Source organism: Bombyx mandarina, chromosome 09, assembly GCF_030267445.1.
Source record: "Bombyx mandarina strain Sakado chromosome 09, ASM3026744v2".
Classification (NCBI taxonomy): Eukaryota; Metazoa; Arthropoda; class Insecta; order Lepidoptera; family Bombycidae; genus Bombyx; species Bombyx mandarina.
The window spans coordinates 14,254,703-14,275,732 of NC_143216.1; the positions used below are offsets into that span (position 1 = coordinate 14,254,703).

At 34.4% G+C, this 21,030-nt stretch overlaps 3 protein-coding genes and 1 long non-coding RNA gene across 4 annotated transcripts in view; 2 read left to right on the top strand and 2 right to left on the bottom strand.

Annotated features, from left to right (window-relative positions):
- The window catches only part of kuz (zinc-dependent metalloprotease kuz), a 60,637-nt gene extending 53,102 nt beyond the window's left edge, over positions 1-7,535 (bottom strand). Inside the window, exon 1 of the mRNA XM_028170055.2 lies at positions 7,033-7,535. Coding sequence (XP_028025856.2) covers positions 7,033-7,093 — 61 coding nt within the window. The 5' untranslated portion in view covers positions 7,094-7,535. The remainder of the gene's footprint in view (positions 1-7,032) is intronic.
- A 319-nt stretch (positions 7,536-7,854) lies between these two features.
- Positions 7,855-9,004, top strand: LOC149502378 (uncharacterized). Its single transcript, XR_016323610.1, has 2 exons — positions 7,855-8,159; positions 8,488-9,004. It is a non-coding gene; the product is annotated as an uncharacterized LOC149502378 (long non-coding RNA).
- Positions 9,005-13,004: 4,000 nt separating this feature from the next.
- LOC114239817 (methylthioribose-1-phosphate isomerase) lies at positions 13,005-17,355 on the bottom strand. The gene is made up of 7 exons (XM_028170217.2): positions 17,015-17,355; positions 16,480-16,578; positions 15,672-15,808; positions 14,943-15,151; positions 14,469-14,632; positions 13,830-14,031; positions 13,005-13,376 (listed from the first exon to the last, which is right to left on the bottom strand). The coding sequence occupies exons 1-7, from the start codon at positions 17,144-17,146 to the stop codon at positions 13,261-13,263; spliced, it is 1,059 nt and encodes a 352-aa protein (XP_028026018.2). The 5' UTR covers positions 17,147-17,355; the 3' UTR covers positions 13,005-13,260.
- Positions 17,356-19,317: 1,962 nt separating this feature from the next.
- Positions 19,318-20,771, top strand: Cypa (cyclophilin A). The gene is made up of 2 exons (XM_028170177.2): positions 19,318-19,478; positions 20,004-20,771. The coding sequence occupies exons 1-2, from the start codon at positions 19,410-19,412 to the stop codon at positions 20,430-20,432; spliced, it is 498 nt and encodes a 165-aa protein (XP_028025978.1). The 5' UTR covers positions 19,318-19,409; the 3' UTR covers positions 20,433-20,771.
- The last annotated feature ends 259 nt before the right edge of the window (positions 20,772-21,030 follow it).

The window sequence follows — 21,030 nt, forward strand, 5'->3', positions numbered from 1 at the left end:
TCCTGCAAATAATGATACAACTGTATTTCAATTCAGAGGATATATTTTTAGCGTCCGCATAGCACAAAAAACCCTAACTCGCCTCTTCTGTTAATGCTAATAATGGGAGTATTTATTATAAACAGTAATCTGTTACATACTTTCTTTGCCAATCATGTTGCGCTGTACAATTACATTCAATATTATTTTGATGTAACTGTTTATTATAAAAATAGGCTCTTATCGTTGATCTTTAAATATCCATAAAATCTATACAATTTGTATACTTACACCATTTCTACTAAATTAATTTTATCGATTTCATATCTAAAAAAAAACAAATGTACCATCGAATGGAGGCTTAAAACACTGGCCCGGACCAATTAATACATATTAATAATGGTAAAAATAAAATGTGTTTCTCATTTTCATAAATTGACAGGAGTCGGAAATGTATCGTGCGAATGTATAGTAGTAGCTTAATACCTACATGTAACAATTAACTAGCAACTGGTAGTTCGAAGCGACGCCGCCGCGACGGACGCGAGCGCGGACAATGTTTTAAGTGACACACACATACGTCACGTTCGTGGCCTCGGTTCAACGAACCAACTCGTCACAACTCGCTCGTTGTCCCGATGCGTCACCTCGCTGAACTCACCGTCTCGGACCGATCTCGTGGTTTGCCGTTCGACCCATTTTGAATGATTTTGATATTATGTTCTAAAATAGACGCGTTGCCTTGAGTGCATTTTCACGCTAACAAATTCATGTATTTTATAAAGAGTAGTGTTCATTTTACAGAGAATACTTGAATTTTGTATCCGAATTTGGTGTTTTCCGTAGGTACCTATGTACTGTTATTAAATCATTTCCGTTACTCATGTTCAAGATATTGGTATTTCATATGATGTGTTCTACAGATTAGAAAGGGAAATAAAATGTTTTTCGCACATAACTTCAAGTCTGACCATGACAAACAAATCACGGATATCCATAATTGTAAATAACAAGTTTGCTTACAAGACAAGGAATTAATTGTGCATTGGGTCTTAGACATTATCGGAAATTATCAATGTACTTATGCGTTTGTTAGATTTTTTTTTTCAAATTTTTTTTATTGCCCTTGTAGGCAGACGAATATGCTGCCCACCTGATGGAGAGTGGTTACCCTCGCCCATGGACTTCAGCAATGCCAGGGGCAGAGCCAAGCCGCTGCCTAACGCTTAATACTCTCCACAAGCCTCGTTTGACGAAGGACTTGTCATAGCGCTCGGGAAACACCGTGGAGGGAAGCTCATTCCAAAGCCGGATGTTACATGGCAAACAAGATCTCTGGAAACGCTGTGTGGATGACCGCGGTGGCTCCAGGTCTTATGGATGAACTCTAAATGTATCACCACAGTTAGTTTTGTGAGAATCGAAATGATTTGCTGATTTCGAATGTCTAGGTCCACCATCCATCATCACCATCAATCACACAACCTGCTGTGCACTCCGAAGATGAAACCTACCTACCGCACAGATATTAGATTTTTGTGTTTACCTCTCGAAAACATTTCGCTTTTCGTTCCGCATCACGTTACTGAGAAATCAGAAAGCTTGGCAAAATAATAATTTAAACACAAAATAACGAATAGTCATGACCGGTAACTTAACTACAGCTGATGTTTCATCTAATGTTTGTTTTTGTCTTTTGGAATATATGTATGTATGTACATTTCGCGACTTTATTGTACTATCTGTCACAAGTATACAAATATATGGAAAGAAATAAGGACTCGCAATCTGATAAAGGGTTAATCACTATAAGAGAACAAGCGAAGATAGTGGGTAAAGTAAGCAGAACTGGCAACGAGCGAGGATTTTTTGGCCGTGAAGAAATCGTATTAGCGATAATGTATTTATAAAATGCGAACTTAGCATTATGACGAAGCTGTTTCTTTATTGTAGGATTCATCACATTTATAATTCGTATATTTAGTATATTAAAAAGAAAGGCTTTAATAACTTATGAATAGAATATAAATGTATGTTTTTAGAACTGCCAATAAAGCCGTCAACACGTTACGATTTTTACTTAATGTTACATGAGTCGTTAAAATAAACATTTACAAAGAAACGCTATCCGGAATAAATTTAGCACCTTCTATATTATTATTATCTGCGTGTCTTCATAAGATTGTTCCTGAGGGTACGCAGATAGGCGTACATAAATGAACGCTATTTCCTCCCGCAATGACGAGGCCGTTAGCTTTTTTCACACGATTACAGGCGGCTCTCGCTCCGACAACGTGGGCATTGCGTAACTAGGACACGACAGGGATAAATCAAATTTACCTGAATGCAACGCCTACCAGGTCGTAAACAACGGTATTACACAGGAACTATATTATACTAGATGTAACCGGGTTGACACTTAAGTTCAATTCGTTACTAAAAACTTATTAAGCAGTTGCTATAAAACTATTCCTTAATAAGTGTTTAATCGAAATTTAAAACAAAATTAGATCATTCTCTTACAAGCCTGCCAAAAAAAAGTCTCGTTGGAAGCGATCTTACCGTTTCGAAGATTAGTTCGATCAAATTTTAAGATAAAGCATGGAAATGCATGTTTTGGTTTTATTCAACGGGAAATTTGTGATATGAATGACATTTAATGCCAACTCATAGGGGCATTTCAATTTTATTTATTTGTATCAGCTAATAAGTGCAGTGGTCGCTATAAGATATTAAGAATCCGTTCTTCTTTTCCTGTAATCACTGGCTCACTTCTCAGCATTGTCATTAACAAGACTAAGTTTTTTCCTTGATGATTTGTCGCTAACATTTAATTACATTATGCATTCATACGCACACATTTACGTTGGAGTTATACAATCGACCAGTAAATCCACAGTGGTTTCCTTTCAACTGTTGTATCATCCATTCTACATGCAATACGATTGTCGATAATGCATGAAATCAGGTTTTTATTTTTATTTATTGCTTAGATGGGTGGACGAGCTTACAGTCCACCTGATGTTAAGTGATTACTGGAGCCCATAGACATCTACAACGTAAATGCGCCAACCACCTCGAGATATAAGTTCTAAGGTCTCAGTATAGTCACAACGGCTGCCCCACCCTTCGAACCGAAACGCATTACTGCTTCACGGCAGCAATAGGCGGGGTGGTGGTACCTACCCGTACGGACTCACAAGAGGTCCTACCACCAGGTTTCAGATTTGTATTACTATTTCTAACAGTTGTTGTTTTCGTATTGTGCAATTGAACTTACAAAATAAACATGAAACGTATACAAAGATGCAGATTTTAATACGTTCCTAATAGATCTGATAATCCATGAAGAGACGCGTACATGATTTATGATAATAGTCTCATAAAATCGAGATACAGGACCGGCTTCCCGGAGTATTAATTCTATTTCGCCATCCGAATTCGCTTCTTGATCACTGATTTGTTCAGAAACCTGTCTATTTGTGTCGCAAAAGAAAATTATGCGTTCCACTTTCAAGGGTAGCGAAGCCGTTGTTCTAATGCAATTATAACTTCGACCTCACGCCGGGCATGCTCTGGGGCATTTACATCGTTACGTCTATAGGTTCCTGCTCAGAAGGGCCTATATCCTTTTGAAAAAAATATCAATTAACTTGATAAATGCAATAAAATTTTGGTTCCTGCTCAGAAGGGCCCTGAACACGTCTATTCTTTTGAACAAAAAAAAAATGTTGCTAAATGCAATTAAATATTTGTTTTTATACGTTACTAGTAAAATAGGATAATGTTTTGCTGTGCCTGCAGCTAATTTTATGAAAAACATCGATTCCATTAAACTACTCACTTCTTCAGCTATTGTAACATTAATGGTATCACAATCGGTTTAGGAGCGAACTATCTTTTACGTTACGTATTTTTAAATGAATTATGGAAGATATAGAAAACCTGAATAGGATTGCGGCGCTTAAATATTATATGTATTGAATGTATTGGCACTTGCACTCAGGGTTGCCATCTTCTTGAAACATAATAGTCAAACTATCGGCCGTTCATCATTAACGATTTCGTAAGAATCTAATTTAGATGATCCGACTTTTTTTTTCCTTACCTATGCTGATAGCCTAGCGAGGCTATTTCAGCTTCTCCTTGACGTGTAGGTGAGCTCACGGGGCTTTTTTTTTTTATTGTCCTTGTAGGCAGACGAGCATACGGCCCACCTGATGGTGAGTGGTTACCGTCGCCCATGGACTTCAGCAATGCCAGGGGCAGAGCCAAGCCGCTGCCTACCGCTTAATACTCTCCACAAGCCTCGTTTGAAGAAGGACATGTCATAGCGCTCAAACCGTAGTGTTGCTAACCCTGGCCCTAGCAAGAGTAGTGCCTTGCAGAATCTACCACCGGATCGGAAACGCGACCCATTGAGAAGATCCGGCGAGAAATTCAGTGGGCTGTGTCTATGGGTGATCCGACTGAAGGCATTTCAGGTTTACATACAGTGTCTGTGTGACGGGTGGGGGGTGATGGTGAACGCAGTGCTTCAGGTCTGAGCGGGACAACGTGCCAGAGGAGCCGTGTTATTATAATATGACTCCCGTAGCGTGATCCTGAGCAAATTAAAATTTAACAATCGTGCCGAGTCATCAAAAATCGGTCGGATCGCTATCAACGCGGAGCAATACATAATCGTGACTCATCTGATGGCCGAACAATCTTATTCTTCTACGAAATGGTAAAATTGTGACCTATAGGAGTCTCAGTATAACCATTTTCAAGGCTTCTTGGGTTTCTTTCTTAATTAATGTTGGTAATTTTGATATTCTCAACATAAATCAAGGTAAATACATAATTAGTGTCATTTGATTTTTTTTATTGTTTAATTTTTTGTGATTTCCAAACATCTTGGAAATATATTTTAATTAAAGAATCTTTATGGATCTTTTTTTGTTGATTATTTTCCAATTTTTACTTTACACTATAATATATGTACCTAGGTTATGGTGTCTTAAGTACAGTGTTTCATTCTAAGTTCAATATAATAACAAACAAACTCATATACAAAAATCAAACTTTATTTTTTACATGTATCAAATTATCATTAATAAAACCCGCAAAATTATAATTTGCGTAATTACTGGTGGTAGGACCTCTTGTGAGTCCGCACGGATATCACCACCCTGCCTATTTCTGCCGTGAAGCACTAATGCGTCCCGGTTTGAAGAGTGGGGCAGCCGTTGTAAGTAGTAACCTTAGAACTTATATCTCAAGGTGGGTGACGCATTTACGCTGTAGATATCTATGGGCTTCAGTAACCACTTAACACCAGGCGGGCTGTGAGCTCATCCACCCAACTGAGCAATAATTGAAATTAAAAATTCAATCTGAACTACTAAAATGGTATTACAGCTCATAATTTCGATTACATAGCTCTAGGAATGAATCATTACCCTTGAATGTGCAAGATATCGTATTGTACAAAATTGCGCAATTTATCCAATTTAAAACAAAAGTTTTTGATAGATGAATGAACATCAATTCCAGTGTACATTCATTGTTGCTAGACAATCAATAAGGCCACCAAATATTGTTAAGCGAATCTAGGTAACTACGAGCACAGATTTATGATAGATATTACAATCGGAACTGATTTCAGGCTTAACATGAAGAGCATTTTAGCAAGTCCTTGTATGAGAAAGTTTAGTTTTGTATATTATAATGACTGAATTCTTAGTAATTTAAAATGTATGATCTAAATCCATGAATGGTACACTCACATCAGGTAGGTTCGCCTACCAAGATCACACAATAGTTTTAACAACAGTTAAAAAACTCTTATGAAGGTGCAAAATTTTAAATTAATGTTATATTCTAACTAACTTTGAAATAAAAAATTGCTTGTCGTATTTGATGGGAAAATTTACAACCCAATCCCAAGTTTGCAGGGGTAATTGACAATTGAATTGAATTTAGTTGAAAGTAAATCACAGTAGTTATATATGTATTATCTGTAGTATTTTTCCCTAAACCTTATAATAGAGGCTTTAAAATTGATTTTCATACTTCTTCTTTCAAACGTGATAAGCTTTCTACCCACAATTCACTCATTTCAGGGATTTTATCCATTCTATTTTAAAGGTATAAGGTAAGTGTTTTTGAGAGTGTTTTGAACACAAGGCAATACTTTGAAAGACCTTAAACACTTTATAGAATTCTAAATTATTTTTTGTCTTTGTCTCTTTTTACTCACATCTCAGCTAATATCAAAGAACGAAAATACCAGAAAATATGGTTTCATAAATCAAATTCCTGTAAAGTAATATATGTAATAATTTCTTTTTTACTAATTTGTTAACATACTATTAGAGTCTAATAAAATATAAATTAATTAAAAATATAGAAAGAAGAAAGTATTTTAGTAAAAGTTAGTTGATTGTCAAGGTTTTGAAGCAATAGGCTTCAGTGTTCTCAAATCAGTATTATTGAAAACACTATGCAATGGAATGTGCTTGTTTTTTATGGGACAATTGAATATGGAACTTTTTTTGAAACAAAAAGAAATTAATAACATAGGTTTAAATAAATGTATTGTAGAAATGAATTCAACTAGATACATTGTAATAAGTATACTTGTGGCTTTTCAAAATCAGAAACTTAAATGTATATAGTCATAGTTTTATTTTATTTATATATTTTTCTAGCTTTCATTTTCTCCTCAAATAAGGTAATAATATTCTAGTAGTAGTTCATCAGTTTAATACTAAAATTATGGTAAAATTCAGAGTTGGCATTCTTTTTTTGAGAGATTTATTTGATGAGAATGATAATATTATGTGATTTTTCTGAGAAGGATTTTGAGGCATAAAATAAGATAATATTGAGTCTAAATTAAAAATCTTGGTTTTTTATTTTATATTAGTTGTAATTTTAATTACAAATGATAAATAGGAACAGATTACTACTAATGAGTTTTAGGTATGAAATTTTGTAGGTATTGAGTTGGCAATGGCCTGTTGTGGTAAATGGTCTGTACAGGAATGTAAAAAAGAATGTACTTACCACTTTCAATGTATGGTAAAGCAAGTAGAAGAAATGTAATGTATCCAATTTCACTAAACATTGTAACTTTTGAACACTTTTTGATTCGCTAACTCATTGCACATAAAATACAGCTGATTTTCAAAACCACACACAAAACCTTTGTCTGTTTTCGAGATGAACGCATGCGCGTATGAACAATATTTTTTATTTACATTACATTAAAACTTATAAACACCACTATTGTCCGTTTACTGTAACCATCGAAATCATTACACCATTGTTGAGGGGAGACAACTTCACGAAACAATAAATATCAACACAAAACGTATACTATTTGCATTTAACAGAAACAATTCAACTATTCTATATTATGTATTTAGCTAACGGATAACAATTCCACTTTTTTTTTAAAACTTAAATTTATTACATATTTATCTATTTCTGTCATTAAAATTAAAACAAATTAAAATAAATATTCGACTCCCCCGATGCCTGACATATTGGAAAATAGGCACAGAATCGCACAGATAAAATATTTGTTGAAAACAGTTTTGATTAAGATCATAGACTATTACAATTTTCACGAGAACTCTTTACTTTGACGAAGTGCCCCACAAATTAAGAATAAAAAACATTCTGAGACCTTCCTCTTGAAGTTCTTTAAGAGTGTTGCGCAATGCATGTTTATGTATTTTTTGAATACTAGAACCTTCAAAGACATGGCTTGCGGTGGGTCGCACGGGTTGCGGTGTTGTGATACTACAATAAAGAACAAAACATCCATTTATCGAACAACTGGCAATACAATCTGCGAAAGTCATTACTAGACTATGTTAATTACACGCCGAGTCGAATTCCACGTTAATGGGGTTGGCAACTGTCAAAGTGGCGCTTGTGTGCATTGTTCCCATAACATTCAATATTTGTATTGGAATTTTTGATTAAAAATTATTTTAAGCACAATGACGCGTTGTTTTGTGCCAATATGCTCAGAAATTGGAGTACATCAATTCCGAAGGTCAAGAAAATTGGAAGACTGTGGTTAAAGGCCATTTGACGGGAAAAAAGTACTCCCACAAAAAGTTCGAGGTTATGTCGTAAACACTTTGTAGAATCTGACTATGAAAACATTAGTAAATACACAGGTATGTTTCTTTCTGTCAAATATTTATAATGCATGACTAGGTGTAGCACACATCTTTGTTCTCTTATTAAAAAAATCCAATAATAATTAGTTAGGCACACTATTCGTTGCTAACATATTTTGCAAGTAGATTTATGTTCTAAGGAACCTTTTAACAAACACAAAATCAGACTGGAGGAAACGCATTCCTCATGAGCTGTTGTTCATTATCAGCTGTTACTATTGAAAGTTCTATCTAAATCGCTGCATCCATTGTAATAACAAATATTTTGAACCATGGTCAGGTGTCCTTGTGATAGTATATTTAAATGTTTTTCTTTGTGTTGTAGGTGTCAAACATTAACATAAATATCTGAAGAAAGGTGCTGTACCATCTATATTTTCATGGAATATGAAACCAGTTTCTGAAGAAACAAAAAATAGAGAACAAAGGTTACAAACTCGTACCCTTTGAAGAACACAGCAATGTGCATTTTGATTCAAATGTCTCTCAAGAAATTCTAATAGAAAATAATAACTCTAGTATAGATGAAACAATTACAAGGCATCATATTACTATTGGAACTCAAACATCCAATATATTAAGATTGTTCTCTACAGAGCTATTACTTGCAGACGATGAGACAGTGCAATACTACACCGGGTTGGAAACAGCATCTAAGTTTTCATTAGTTTTAATCACACTTATGCCAATGTCATTGATATAAGGTATCGCTGGAGTAGAGTGGTCGGCATATCAATAGAAGATCAATTTTGAATGTTACTAATTAAGCTTATTATATATTTCATATGTGTAATGTTATGTAATTTTAGAGAAGGAATTGTCAATAAAAATAATTTAAAATATTCCTGATTATTTATTTCGACAAGTGTGTATAGTTATAATACAGATATTTTTCATACAATGCTTCTTTGAAAATATTTTCATAAAAGATATCACATTTATTTATCATATTATTTATAAAATTATTGTCTTTTTCAACATAAATCACTTTGATGTCCTTGTAGGTGTAAATAACCAAGTTGCAGTATGTTTTGCCTGAGCAGTATAACTGCCCTTGGATTTGATAATAATATGTGCAGGTTTTTTTTAGAGACAATATCCCGTTACATTGTTCTAAGTAAGGCACCGTTGTTATATTTATTTCATGTTTTCTGCTAGCGTATGGACATTTCACTTCAATTATAGTTTCTTCGCCCGAAACACCATCAGGAGATGCAGCAAGATATGGGCGCTCTTGGCTAATGAAAATGCCACATGGCTCCACTAGCAAATCATATATATTAGCATATTTTGCTAGAGCTATTTTTTAATTTTGTTTCAAAATTAAAATTTTGGTCATATGGCTCTAATCTGAAAAAAATAAAATAATACATTAGTTGGTAGGTAATGTGTGTAATGTGAGCAATTCTTTTTGCACATGCTACAAGGAATAAAGTTCTTAAGGTACACAATTTAATATTATTATAATAATATCTACCGGAAACAGTTTGAGAGAAGTTTTCTAAGTTAAAATAAAACATCAACATTGTACCTTTCGACAAAATCCACTTTTTTTCCTCGTAAAGATGCACCACGTTTTCTCAACTCCTCCTTTAATTCTTTAACTATCCAGTTGGAATACATGTTGTAAAACTGTTTAGCACTACTTAGAAAGTAATAAGAACCGTATCAAAGTCACAAAATGCCGAAATATCACGAACGCAAAACACACAAAATGGCGGCTCTCTGTGACAAGGGAACAAGCTACGCTGGCGACATCTGAGAAAAGCTTTAACCGGCCAACCCCATTAGGTAGGTACGTTACTGGTGATGATGGTTGAACTGTTTATAGTCTGTACTAAAATCGACTAGGACGTCCCTAAAGGACTTTTTGGCGGGAACGCGAAGAGTGAAGTTGTGTGATTTGTTTTATTTTGTCTATTTAGTGTTTCTTCGGGTTTAAATGTGTAATAATGGTGGTTTATTAATCGTATAATATCTGTGAAAGTGCATAAATGTGGGAAAATGAAACAAAGCCGCTGGACGTAACTTCTCGGAATCCTCAAAAAAGTACACTGAAAAAATCTTAGTAAATAACCACCATTTTACTGAGATTATATATCATTCCATATCATTTCATCTCATTTCATTTAATTTCATCCCAGTTGATTAATGTCTCAAATTAATCATCTTCATTTCATTTCGTTTTACTCCATAATATCATAAATAATCATATATAAAATATAATCTTATAAATAAGAATATAAATTAAAATAAGACATGACCTAAAGGTCTTAGTTACCTGGTCATAAAATTCCTTAAAAAAAAGATGTCCCTAAGGATAATTCCATGGATAATTATTATTGCATTGCACTTATAAAGCACTTATATTATTATTGCACTTATATTACACATAATGTAATATTAGTGTATGGAGGGTAGAGGTAAGGAGAACCGTCTTATATGGTAGAAGCTTGAAAAAGTGTTTCACTTTCAGCACTAAATAACGGTTCAAAAATCCCCCAGAATGGCGCTAGCATAGGCACAGGGTATGATATGAATTGAGCAGTTGTTAACTGATTGAAGTATGCGGAGTTAGGAAATTTAATATATTTATTAATATATTATTTTTAATATATTTATATATAATTAAAGTAGTTAGTGACAGTGTAATATACAAGACCTCGCATGTTTACGTAGTCCAAACTAATTTCGCCAATATAACCTAAAAATTTTACTGTGGTAAAACGTGTAGACATCGATTGCATTTTCTTATCATCATTAAATAAAATAGTTTTTGTGATTTTGTAGTAATTTGTAGTGCTTACAGTTCTTTCGTCCTTTTTTATTTCTCTATCTTATTTTAATAACTTTTAGCGCCTTACTTTAAATTTACCCGGTTGCTACTGTAGCGCCACCTTTATTTAGCAGATTTTAACGGACACTTTTTCATACAGAGATGGTTCTCTTTACCCTACCCTCCATAAATTAATGGCACATCGTTTAAAACAATTATGTTTTAAAAAAAGATTGTAAAGGAGTTTCGCATAGTTTCTTCATATTACAGAAATTTTATTTTTTACACCTCGTTAATTTATAGCTGTTCATTGAATTTATTATTAAAAAACTAATTATTATTTTAAAAAAATCAGAGACTGTAATGAGATCGAAAATAAGGCAATGTTACAAAAATGTTCTACAGAAACATATAGGCCCTAGGACTCGGAGTTTCGTAATTAGGACTATACTTTTCACCTTCTGATTCCTCCGTTCGCAATCGTTTGGTAGCTTTTTTTCTAACTTTCTGGTTGAGTTTTTTTTCAATATTTGATTGAATATTTCCAGAATCAGAGCTTATTGCATCAGGGCTGGGTGGTTTGTAATCACTTCCATCATTTGACGAAAATGATCACAAAATGTAATAGATTCTGACTAGGTGATGGTGGCGATATTGACGATGATGTTGGTGTTGTACATAGGTACTAAAAAAGGCAGTGAATCTGTCACTATCAAGCATAGATAATACACATAATATGCTACCAAGTCTTCTAAATGAACGAGATCTGGGTTGTTTTCAATATGAACTGACCCCAAGATAAAACTTTTTTTTGCCAGTTTTGTGCTTTTCACTGAAATGTAGTTCCATAGGAATTAAGGACGGATAAAATATAGGAAAATCAAGATAAAGGACTTCCAACGAGTTCATTGTAAATTTGATTCATGAACTGAAAATCAGCATGCCCGAAAACTTGAAGCTCATGAAAAATAATAAAAGAATTAGTGTGGTTCATCCACTATCTCATAATAAAGATCCATTCGCTGACCTCATGTTTTAAGAAAAAGCAAGATGTTGCGAATGTTGACGAGCAGTGGGGTCAGTAATTACGAAAATTAGAATTGTGCGGGTTTGATTTTTATTACTCGATGTTATTCCTTCACCGTTGCAGTCAATCGTGAACATTTGTTAAGTATATATTTCATTAGAAAAATTGGTACCCGCTTGCGGGATTCGTATACTGGTGCATCGCTAGATACTAGATACGAATGCACCGGATGTCTTATCCTTTAGGCCACGACGACGACATTCTGTGAAGTTTCATAGTATTCGGTCATGGGTGGCACGGACCGCACGGTATACACGATCACCAACCGCTTTCTTAACGTAAAGTTAGCTCAGACTTGTATCAACCCGGTCGGCGGTGTATCGCGTTCCGACCCGGCAGGCTGGTTCTGGCCCAGCGGGGGTATCCCGGAACACCAGTGGCATCGCCCGGGCGGCCTGGTAGGGCCGCCGTACTGCGGAGACCGACGTCGTTGTGCTCCCAACACTTTGCTGATCGTGAAGTCCACCATACCCCGCGCACCCCCTAGGCGCGGGGACCTCGTAGGAGGTTCGATCCCCGACCCGAAAAAAAAAACTTGTATGGAGTTCGAGCATTTGCCTACGTTTGCCGCTAGGGGCGCTGTCCAAATTGAATTTTTATTTATTTATTGCTTACATGGGTGGACGAGCTCACAGCCCACCTGGTGTTAAGTGGTTACTGGAGCCCATAGACATCCACAACGTAAATGCGCCACCCACCTTGAGATATAAGTTCTATGGTCTCAGTATAGTTACAACGGCTGCCCCACCCTTCAAACCGAAACGCATTACTGCTTCACGGTAGAAATAGGCAGGGCGGTGGTACCCACCCGCGCGGACTCACAAGAGGTCCTACCACCAATAAAAACATACAAATTCTAGTAATTTTTACGCTATCGAGAGCGTTAAAGAACTCGCACTAAGCACACTGATCTGACCATCTGGCTCGTGTTCTGCCCACGGCGCGCTTGCCGTTTTATTATTTAATTAAAAAATATGACTTAAATTTTCGATAATCACTTTATTATAAAATTTGGCTTTGATTAAGGATCTTTTACAACATTAGATGTTAATTTGATTTTGAGCTTAAATTATTAATTACACTTAGGTTACAGGAACGTCTTATATACGTGTATAGTATTTTCTTCAGTTTTCACGAGTCGAAGGCATAATTAAAACTACTTTTACGAAGTAATCTCGCGTTTATATATATATATATATATATGTATATATATTATGTTATAGTATTTATTACCGTTACGTGGTTTTAACACTTTTTAGATTGTCAGGAGCAAATACACCTTTTTCAGTTATGATGCCTGCTATTAGAGATGCCGGTGTTACGTCAAATGAAGGGTTCCAGCAATTTATGCCTGTAAATTAATAGATGAACTCTAAGATGTATAAAGTTACTAAATTGAAAAAAAACTGATAAGACTGGAAATAGTTTAAACTCTAATTTATTGTATCTGTGGTGTAGAAATAAAATAATCAATATAAAGCCTGTTTATTGAGGTACAGATTAATTTTATACTTATGGAAACCATTAATGTGTACAATTGAGACTTCACATTCCCTTACTCACATGTTGCTTATATTTATTATATATATATATATATATATATATATATGTATATATATTTGCTTATATTACAACAGCAGATAGGCCGGGAGCTTATTATATATATTGCCAAGAAATGTATGTTAACATCCCAACATAATTAAGACATGGGAAATTTTGTGACATCAACATTCCTTTTGTTTTGCTGTTGATAATGGAACCATGAAACCAACAATATTTTAAAGAATAAAAAAAAATACATTACCTGGTGCAGCTATTCTATGTTCTCCGATATGAGTCATTTCCCTATCGGGCCGTTCTTCAATTTTAATTTTTTCTCCATATGGTAAAGACATGTCTATGGATGTAAGCGGAGCCGCTATGTAGAAGGGTACATCATGATATTTTGCTACAATAGCTATTTGATACGTTCCAATTTTATTTGCTGTATCCCCATTAGCGGCAACCTGTTTTCAGAGATAAAATTATGAACTTAAACTAGGGTATATTTTCAGTTTCGATTAGAGTTCAGATCAATATTGATTCTGTTGAAACATCGGAGTATTAAGGTAATACTTACAGATTTGTATTCAGCAGTATCAAGGTAGTTATAATCACTATGATATAAGTATAAATATTTTGGTTCTATTACTGACTAGAAGTGGAAGTTTCTATTATTTAATCTGATTATCTAACAATCGATCAATATTCACTTAAACTAATAATTGAATTGTTGTTTTTACCAGTAGGTATTTATGTATATAATAAATAATAAATATGAATATTTACTAATCTTCAGTCAATAATTGAAATTTGACCATCATCCCTAATGCTACATTTATTTATTGTATGCTTAGTGCATTGAAAAATAAGTCCACATGCTTACAAATACATGTTCACTTACCCTGTCAGCACCAACAATGACTGCATTTATTTTCCTGGTGTGCATAAGAGCAGAGACCATACTATCTACAATTAATGTAGAAGGGATTTTCTCGTGGACTAGTTCATACGCAGTCAGTCTTGCTCCTTGATTATATGGCCTTGTCTCAGTGCAGAAGACATGCTCTGTGAATTTTTATGACATTAGTTATTGTAGGATTTACTCGTGTAGGACGTCTTGAGTCCGCATGAGAGGTACCACCACCCTGCCTATTTCTATATATGAAGTAGTAATGCGTTTCGGTTTGAAGGGTGGGGCAGCCGTTGTAACTATACTGAGACCTTAGAACTCATATCTCAAAGTGGGTGGCGTCATTTACACTGTAGATATCTATGGGCTCAGGTAACCATTTAACAACGGGTGGGCCGTGAGCTCATCCACCCATCTAAAAAATAAATTAAAAAAGTGCATAAAATACCTACAAAAAATATTTACCTAATCTTTTAGTGGCATGTAATGATCTGATAACTCCTAAAGCAGTGCCATATCCGGCTGTAGCTAAGGATCCCGTATTACAGTGTGTAAGCACTCTGACTGGACTATCACCATCTATATTTTTTAATATAGCTTCACATCCAAAACTTCCTATTGCTTTGTTATCATGTATATCTTTAGTGAGCATATCCTCTATGCTGCCTATAAACCTGAAATATACAGCCTTAGAAAAAAATTATAATTCTAAATGAACCAGTTTTAATGTGTACAATAGCATTATGAAAATATATCTCCTAATATATCTTCTGCCATGACAGCAAACATTGCTACTCTAAAAAATATTGGAGATAAGATAAAAAAGGCATATAATATATGACTATCTCATCCTTTTCTGCCTTGAAAAATAACTCTAGGCTTTTTTGATTCATTCGTAAAGAGATATATGTTATATTGAGATTTGGGTCTTTGGTCTCAAGGTGATCTCTGGATTTTATGATATGTTTACGATCCATAGTACAAGGAACACATACAAACTGGAGACCGGAACTGTGTTCACCTATTTTTGAATTAACAAAGAAAAGATATAGTTAGCAAAGGCATAATGTAAACAACCAATTCCAAAGTATAAAAGACCATGTCTTCTAAACAGCAGTAATCTTAATTTAGAACTAATTATTAACAATAAAAACAAAATATCAAAAAAATCAAAGATAACATTACAAAACAAACCTTTCTTTAAAAATTTCAGCTGATATACTGTCGTCAGCACAAAGTGTATTTGCCAAATTTATCAGCTCATCAGCTGCCAATTTTATATTTACAGCTGTTGGCCTGGCAGACACCAGATAGTTAAGTTTACCTTCGATCTGTAAATAGCAACATTATTCAATTTTAGAAACATACTAATGTACTCTACACATCTGAAGAAAATATTTAATATGAGTAATGATAGTTTTTGTGTTGTTTTTCTGTGTCTGTTGTAATAAAATCACCATCAGTCTTATTTGCCTAAAAGATGGATAGCTTACCTAGTGTGAAGCAGTTATCATAGACTGTAGATACAGACAATGAGAACCAAAAAATGAAAACCAGACATTACATACATTGATGACATTTACACTGGATTGGATTGTATATTGATGTGTGTAAGATTGAAGTCTCTTTTATATTGATACAAGTGCTGCCCTTCAAACTGTGAACATTGGTTCATAGCAGAAAGGAGCAGAGATATCAAAAAGCGATGCTGGCTTAGAACTGGAAATCATTTAATAATGGTGATAGTCCACCAGTACAATCTGCAATAAATTGTCGAGCATCATATTGATGCTTCTCCAGTGCAAAGAGATAATTACGACAGTGAATACATATGAAACAAAGTGAGTTATTTTCATTGTGATCCTGCTTTAATTTTTAGACAGTGTTGAAATTGTGTAACTGTGACTTAATTGATTTTCTAAAGATATGGAATGTTAGGTTAGTTCACAAAGCTATTTCATTTATAAAATGTTATCAGTACGATGAAGTCAAACATTCTGACCTCTTGCCTCATGTTTTTTTTTGAAGATTCATTGTCAGGTGATAATTCAACGGCTAGTGATAAGCAACCCACTATGGCTATAGCTGGTGCTCCACGGACCTGAAATATATTTTTATATGATATTATTCTGAGCATTACTCATTGTATTTTTTCATTAGGATCTTATCATTGTTACAAAGTACAATTGTTATTAACATGGCATAAAGTGGTTGATTGAGATTGAATCTATAATAGTATATAGAATCGATAGTAGAACAGTATATCGAATACAATTTAAAGGCAATGATAATATTTGTGGATCTAAAGCATTTTTAGATGCACAAATATTATCATTGCCCTAATTGGTTACTGAAGCCCATATACAACACCCACCTTGAGACAGTAATTTTTGACTTATAAATTATATCATGCAGCTATAGTAGTGTATATAGTGTAATGAACGCTGTTAAATATATTTAATATTAATGTCTGTAGTAATAATAATAATAATAACTTTTACTGTTGTTCTTGTTAATTGAATGGCCATTTAACTCACCTGCATTTTATTTATTACTTTCCAACCATCCTCAACACCTCGCACTTTGATATATCTCGTTTGTAAAGGCAATAATAATTGATCTAAGATCTCTAGACTACCTCTAGTATATTTTATGGATTCTAAACTCATTTTATAATCTAGTCAAAATATTTAATTTTTAATACTAAACCATTGGAAGAAATTTATAGACATATTTAAGTTATTGTATTGTAGTTTTAATTTGAGTATGCATTTAATTATGCATAATGATTACTTGTTCTAATTAATGAAAAATGTTAGAAAATTACTACGCACACGCACATTGCTTTGCTTACGTTTATCACTTTATGATTAATGATTTTTTAAGGGATTTTATGACCTGGTAACTAAGACCTTTAGGGCACGTTTTATTTAATTTAAATTCTTATTTTTATGAAAAATGATAATGAGTGAAATGAAATGAGATCAAATGAAATGAAGATGATTAATCTGAGACATTAATCAACTGGGATGAAATATAATGTCAGTAAAATGGTGGTCATTTACTGAGACTTTGTTAGTGAACTTTTTGGATAATTTCGAGAAGCAGTCCAGCGGCTTTGTTTTATTTTCCCACAGTTGTGCACTTTATAGTATATATCATACTAAACAGTTAATAAACCAACGTTATTACACATTAAAACCTGAAGAAACACTAAATAGACAAAACAAATCACACAACTTCACTCCTCGCGTTCCCGCCAAAAAGTCCAGTTTTTTTACTAGATTTTATGACCTGGTAGCTAAGACCTTTAAGGTCAAGTCTATTTTAATTCTAAAGAAATATTTTTTATATGAAAAATAATATGAAATGAAATGAAGTGAAATGAGATGATATGGGATGAAATATAATATCTTTTGTAAAATCCCGAGAAGCTACGTCCACCGGTTTTTTTTCATTTTCCCACATTTGTGCACTATCACAGATACTCAACTTCGCCCCTCGCGTTCTCGCCAAAAAGCCCCCCCAAAAGTCAGTATAATATATGATTATTGTAAAACATAGAACACACAGTCACTTAATGAGAATGTTTAGTATAAAATCTATACTCTAACATGTGTGATACAGTGAAATGTAAGGCCTAATCCGCACTACGGTTAAACTGTAGCGGTAACCGCTAGAGCTTAGGAAATAGGAAAACGAATACAAGCAGCCGCACTTGTTAATTTTTTCACTTCTACATGTTTTTGCTTCTTTTCAAGTAATTTTAATAAATTTGAAATAGCTGACTTTAAATCTTACTTCGACGGTAATCCGTGCGATTACTGATATTACTTCAATTTTGTTTAGTGCTTTCATGATTAATCATGAAACTGTTGTAAATAAAGTCGCGTACATTTTTTTTCCTATCCATCCACTGGTCGCCTAAGGGGCCATTCCAGCTCCACTCGGGCGGGTAAGTGAGCTCGCGGCTCAACCTGAAAGAATTTGCTAACACTAGCTACTAGCTATCAACAGCAATGCTTCGCAGAATTTGCCACCAGATTGGAATCCCGAACCCCTTTTAAGATCCCACCAGAATCTCCGTGAGTTGTGTCTATGGGTTAGTCACCTTTTCCCGAATAACTAAGCATTCAAGCAAGCATTACAGCTGCAGATCACTGTGTGGCAATTATCTGTTCAATTATCACTAATTTTCTAACTACCTGTGCCACCGACATATGTAATTGTGCGGTTTGATGATGATACAAAAGCCATAATTTTTTTTTTTGATGAATACTACTGTAGTATTTATGGTGCTGGCCTTTATATCTCCGTTTTAGAAAAATAGATCTTATCGTAGGTGTGTAGTTTCTTGTTGGTCGCTTGTTTTAAATATAATTTGTGTCAGGATAAAAAATATTTAAATCTGATCTGATTAAATGTATCTTAAATTGAATGAGTGCTTGGAAAGAAAAACGCATGCTATCAACTTCTACAGACCTACATAATCTTATTTATTAGTCAAAACTTGACGTCTATGATTACGGACAGTTCTTTTATAAGTCTATTACTAATCTCCGCGCATTTTTAATGAAATGCACCGTGAGAGTACCTGCAAAAAATGTAATGTCTCTTGGGATATTTAAAAACACTATTATTAGGAAGTTATGTAAAAAAATCATAACGCGATATTGAACTGGCAGAATAGTTTAATTAGTACAAATCGCCTTAATAAAAAATGCTTTAAAGTAATCGAACATTTCAAGGAAATAGCTGTTCATGTCGCTTCTGGTAGCTTCTAGAGCCTAGGATAGTCTGTATTAGTCTATAGTTTATGAACTTGGATAATTTCCATAGACACTTTCATTTCTGTTTCCGCCCGGCATTGACGAGAGACGCCTTGTCATTGTGGTGGTTTTGTAAATTGCTTACTTTGCTAATACCGGCAAAATGTCTCTACCACGAGTGTTCTTCGACGTCACTGTTGACGATGCCCCACTGGGAAAAATTGTTATTGAGGTATGTGCTGTATATCTCATAATTTAGTTTTGATCTTTAATTCGGATGTCCCGGCCGGCGTGACGTTCGCAGACCACGCTACGCGAGACGCCCTTGTAAATTTGATCTGGAAGTTGGTTTCAAAGGCGTAAATTATTAGGAGTTTTTTTACAATTTTAAATCTAGAAAATCATTCTTTCTTAATCAATAACCCATAGTCAGATACTATAAATAGATATATGATCAATGTCCTAATTCTCGCATGGAAGATTTTAAGTGTAGGTATTCGTTAAGCGAATGAAGGTCACGCGTCTGCAGGTTTTGAAGTAGGTACGATGCACTTCAAATTGCAATTAATGCATTTCTTACATTATCTAATTTATGAAGCTGTTAAAGGACATGATGCGAAGAACATTTTCCTGTTATGAAGCGGCACGCCCCTGTCCTACATACCTTCGAAACTTAAACCAAATGTGCCCACTACAAATAGTTTTTGCAGTAAATTTCACATCAAATCTTAACATTTTTGTATTGTTTTGTAATCAGCTGAGAAGTGACGTCACTCCCAAGACGTGTGAAAACTTCCGTGCCCTGTGCACTGGCGAGAAAGGCTTCGGTTACAAGGGCTCCATTTTCCATCGTGTCATCCCCAATTTCATGCTGCAAGGAGGGGACTTCACCAACCATAACGGCACTGGGGGAAAGTCCATCTACGGCAATAAGTTTGAAGACGAGAATTTCACCCTTAAGCACACTGGACCTGGAGTCCTCTCCATGGCTAATGCCGGTGCTGATACTAATGGTTCCCAGTTCTTCATCACCACTGTCAAGACCTCCTGGCTGGATGGCAGACATGTTGTCTTTGGGAATGTTGTTGAAGGCATGGAAGTTGTCAAGCAGATTGAGACCTTTGGCAGCCAGTCTGGGAAGACCTCTAAGAGAATCGTTATCAAAGACTGTGGTCAGATTGCCTAATTTAAATCATTAACTTTAAAACAAACTGCAATATTTTAAGTTAAACACTAAGTCCTCCTGATAGATAAAAATACCTTCCCAGTAAAGAATAATTTAAATGAAATATGGGTCATTCCAATTATTTAATAAAATATTGCTATTGATGTAGCGAACTGGTTATTGCATTTATTTCCATGCATTATTAGTATGTTCATTGTTGCATTTTTGCTATTACATTTTTATTTCTACTAGTTCGCTAGCTGTCTGTTTAGACCTAAATAATTCACATTATCGTAGACCTTTATTTATATCAACTTACTATGCTTCAATTTGGTACATAAATAAATAATATTTACTGGACTTTGGTTTTTATTTACAATTTTCCTAGGAGTTTATTTTTCCTATTGCTTTGATGGGTGATGAGACTTTACAGGCCTGTCTAGTTAGTGTTTAATGGATTTCTACTACTACCTACTACAACCTAAATCTATATGGAGTGTCTGTTCGTAATATTGAAATAGCCTGTGTTTACTACATGCATATGAATATTTATACGGTAAATACACCAAAATAACATTTTTTACAATTTTTGTCTGTCTGTTTGTTCCGGCTAATCTCT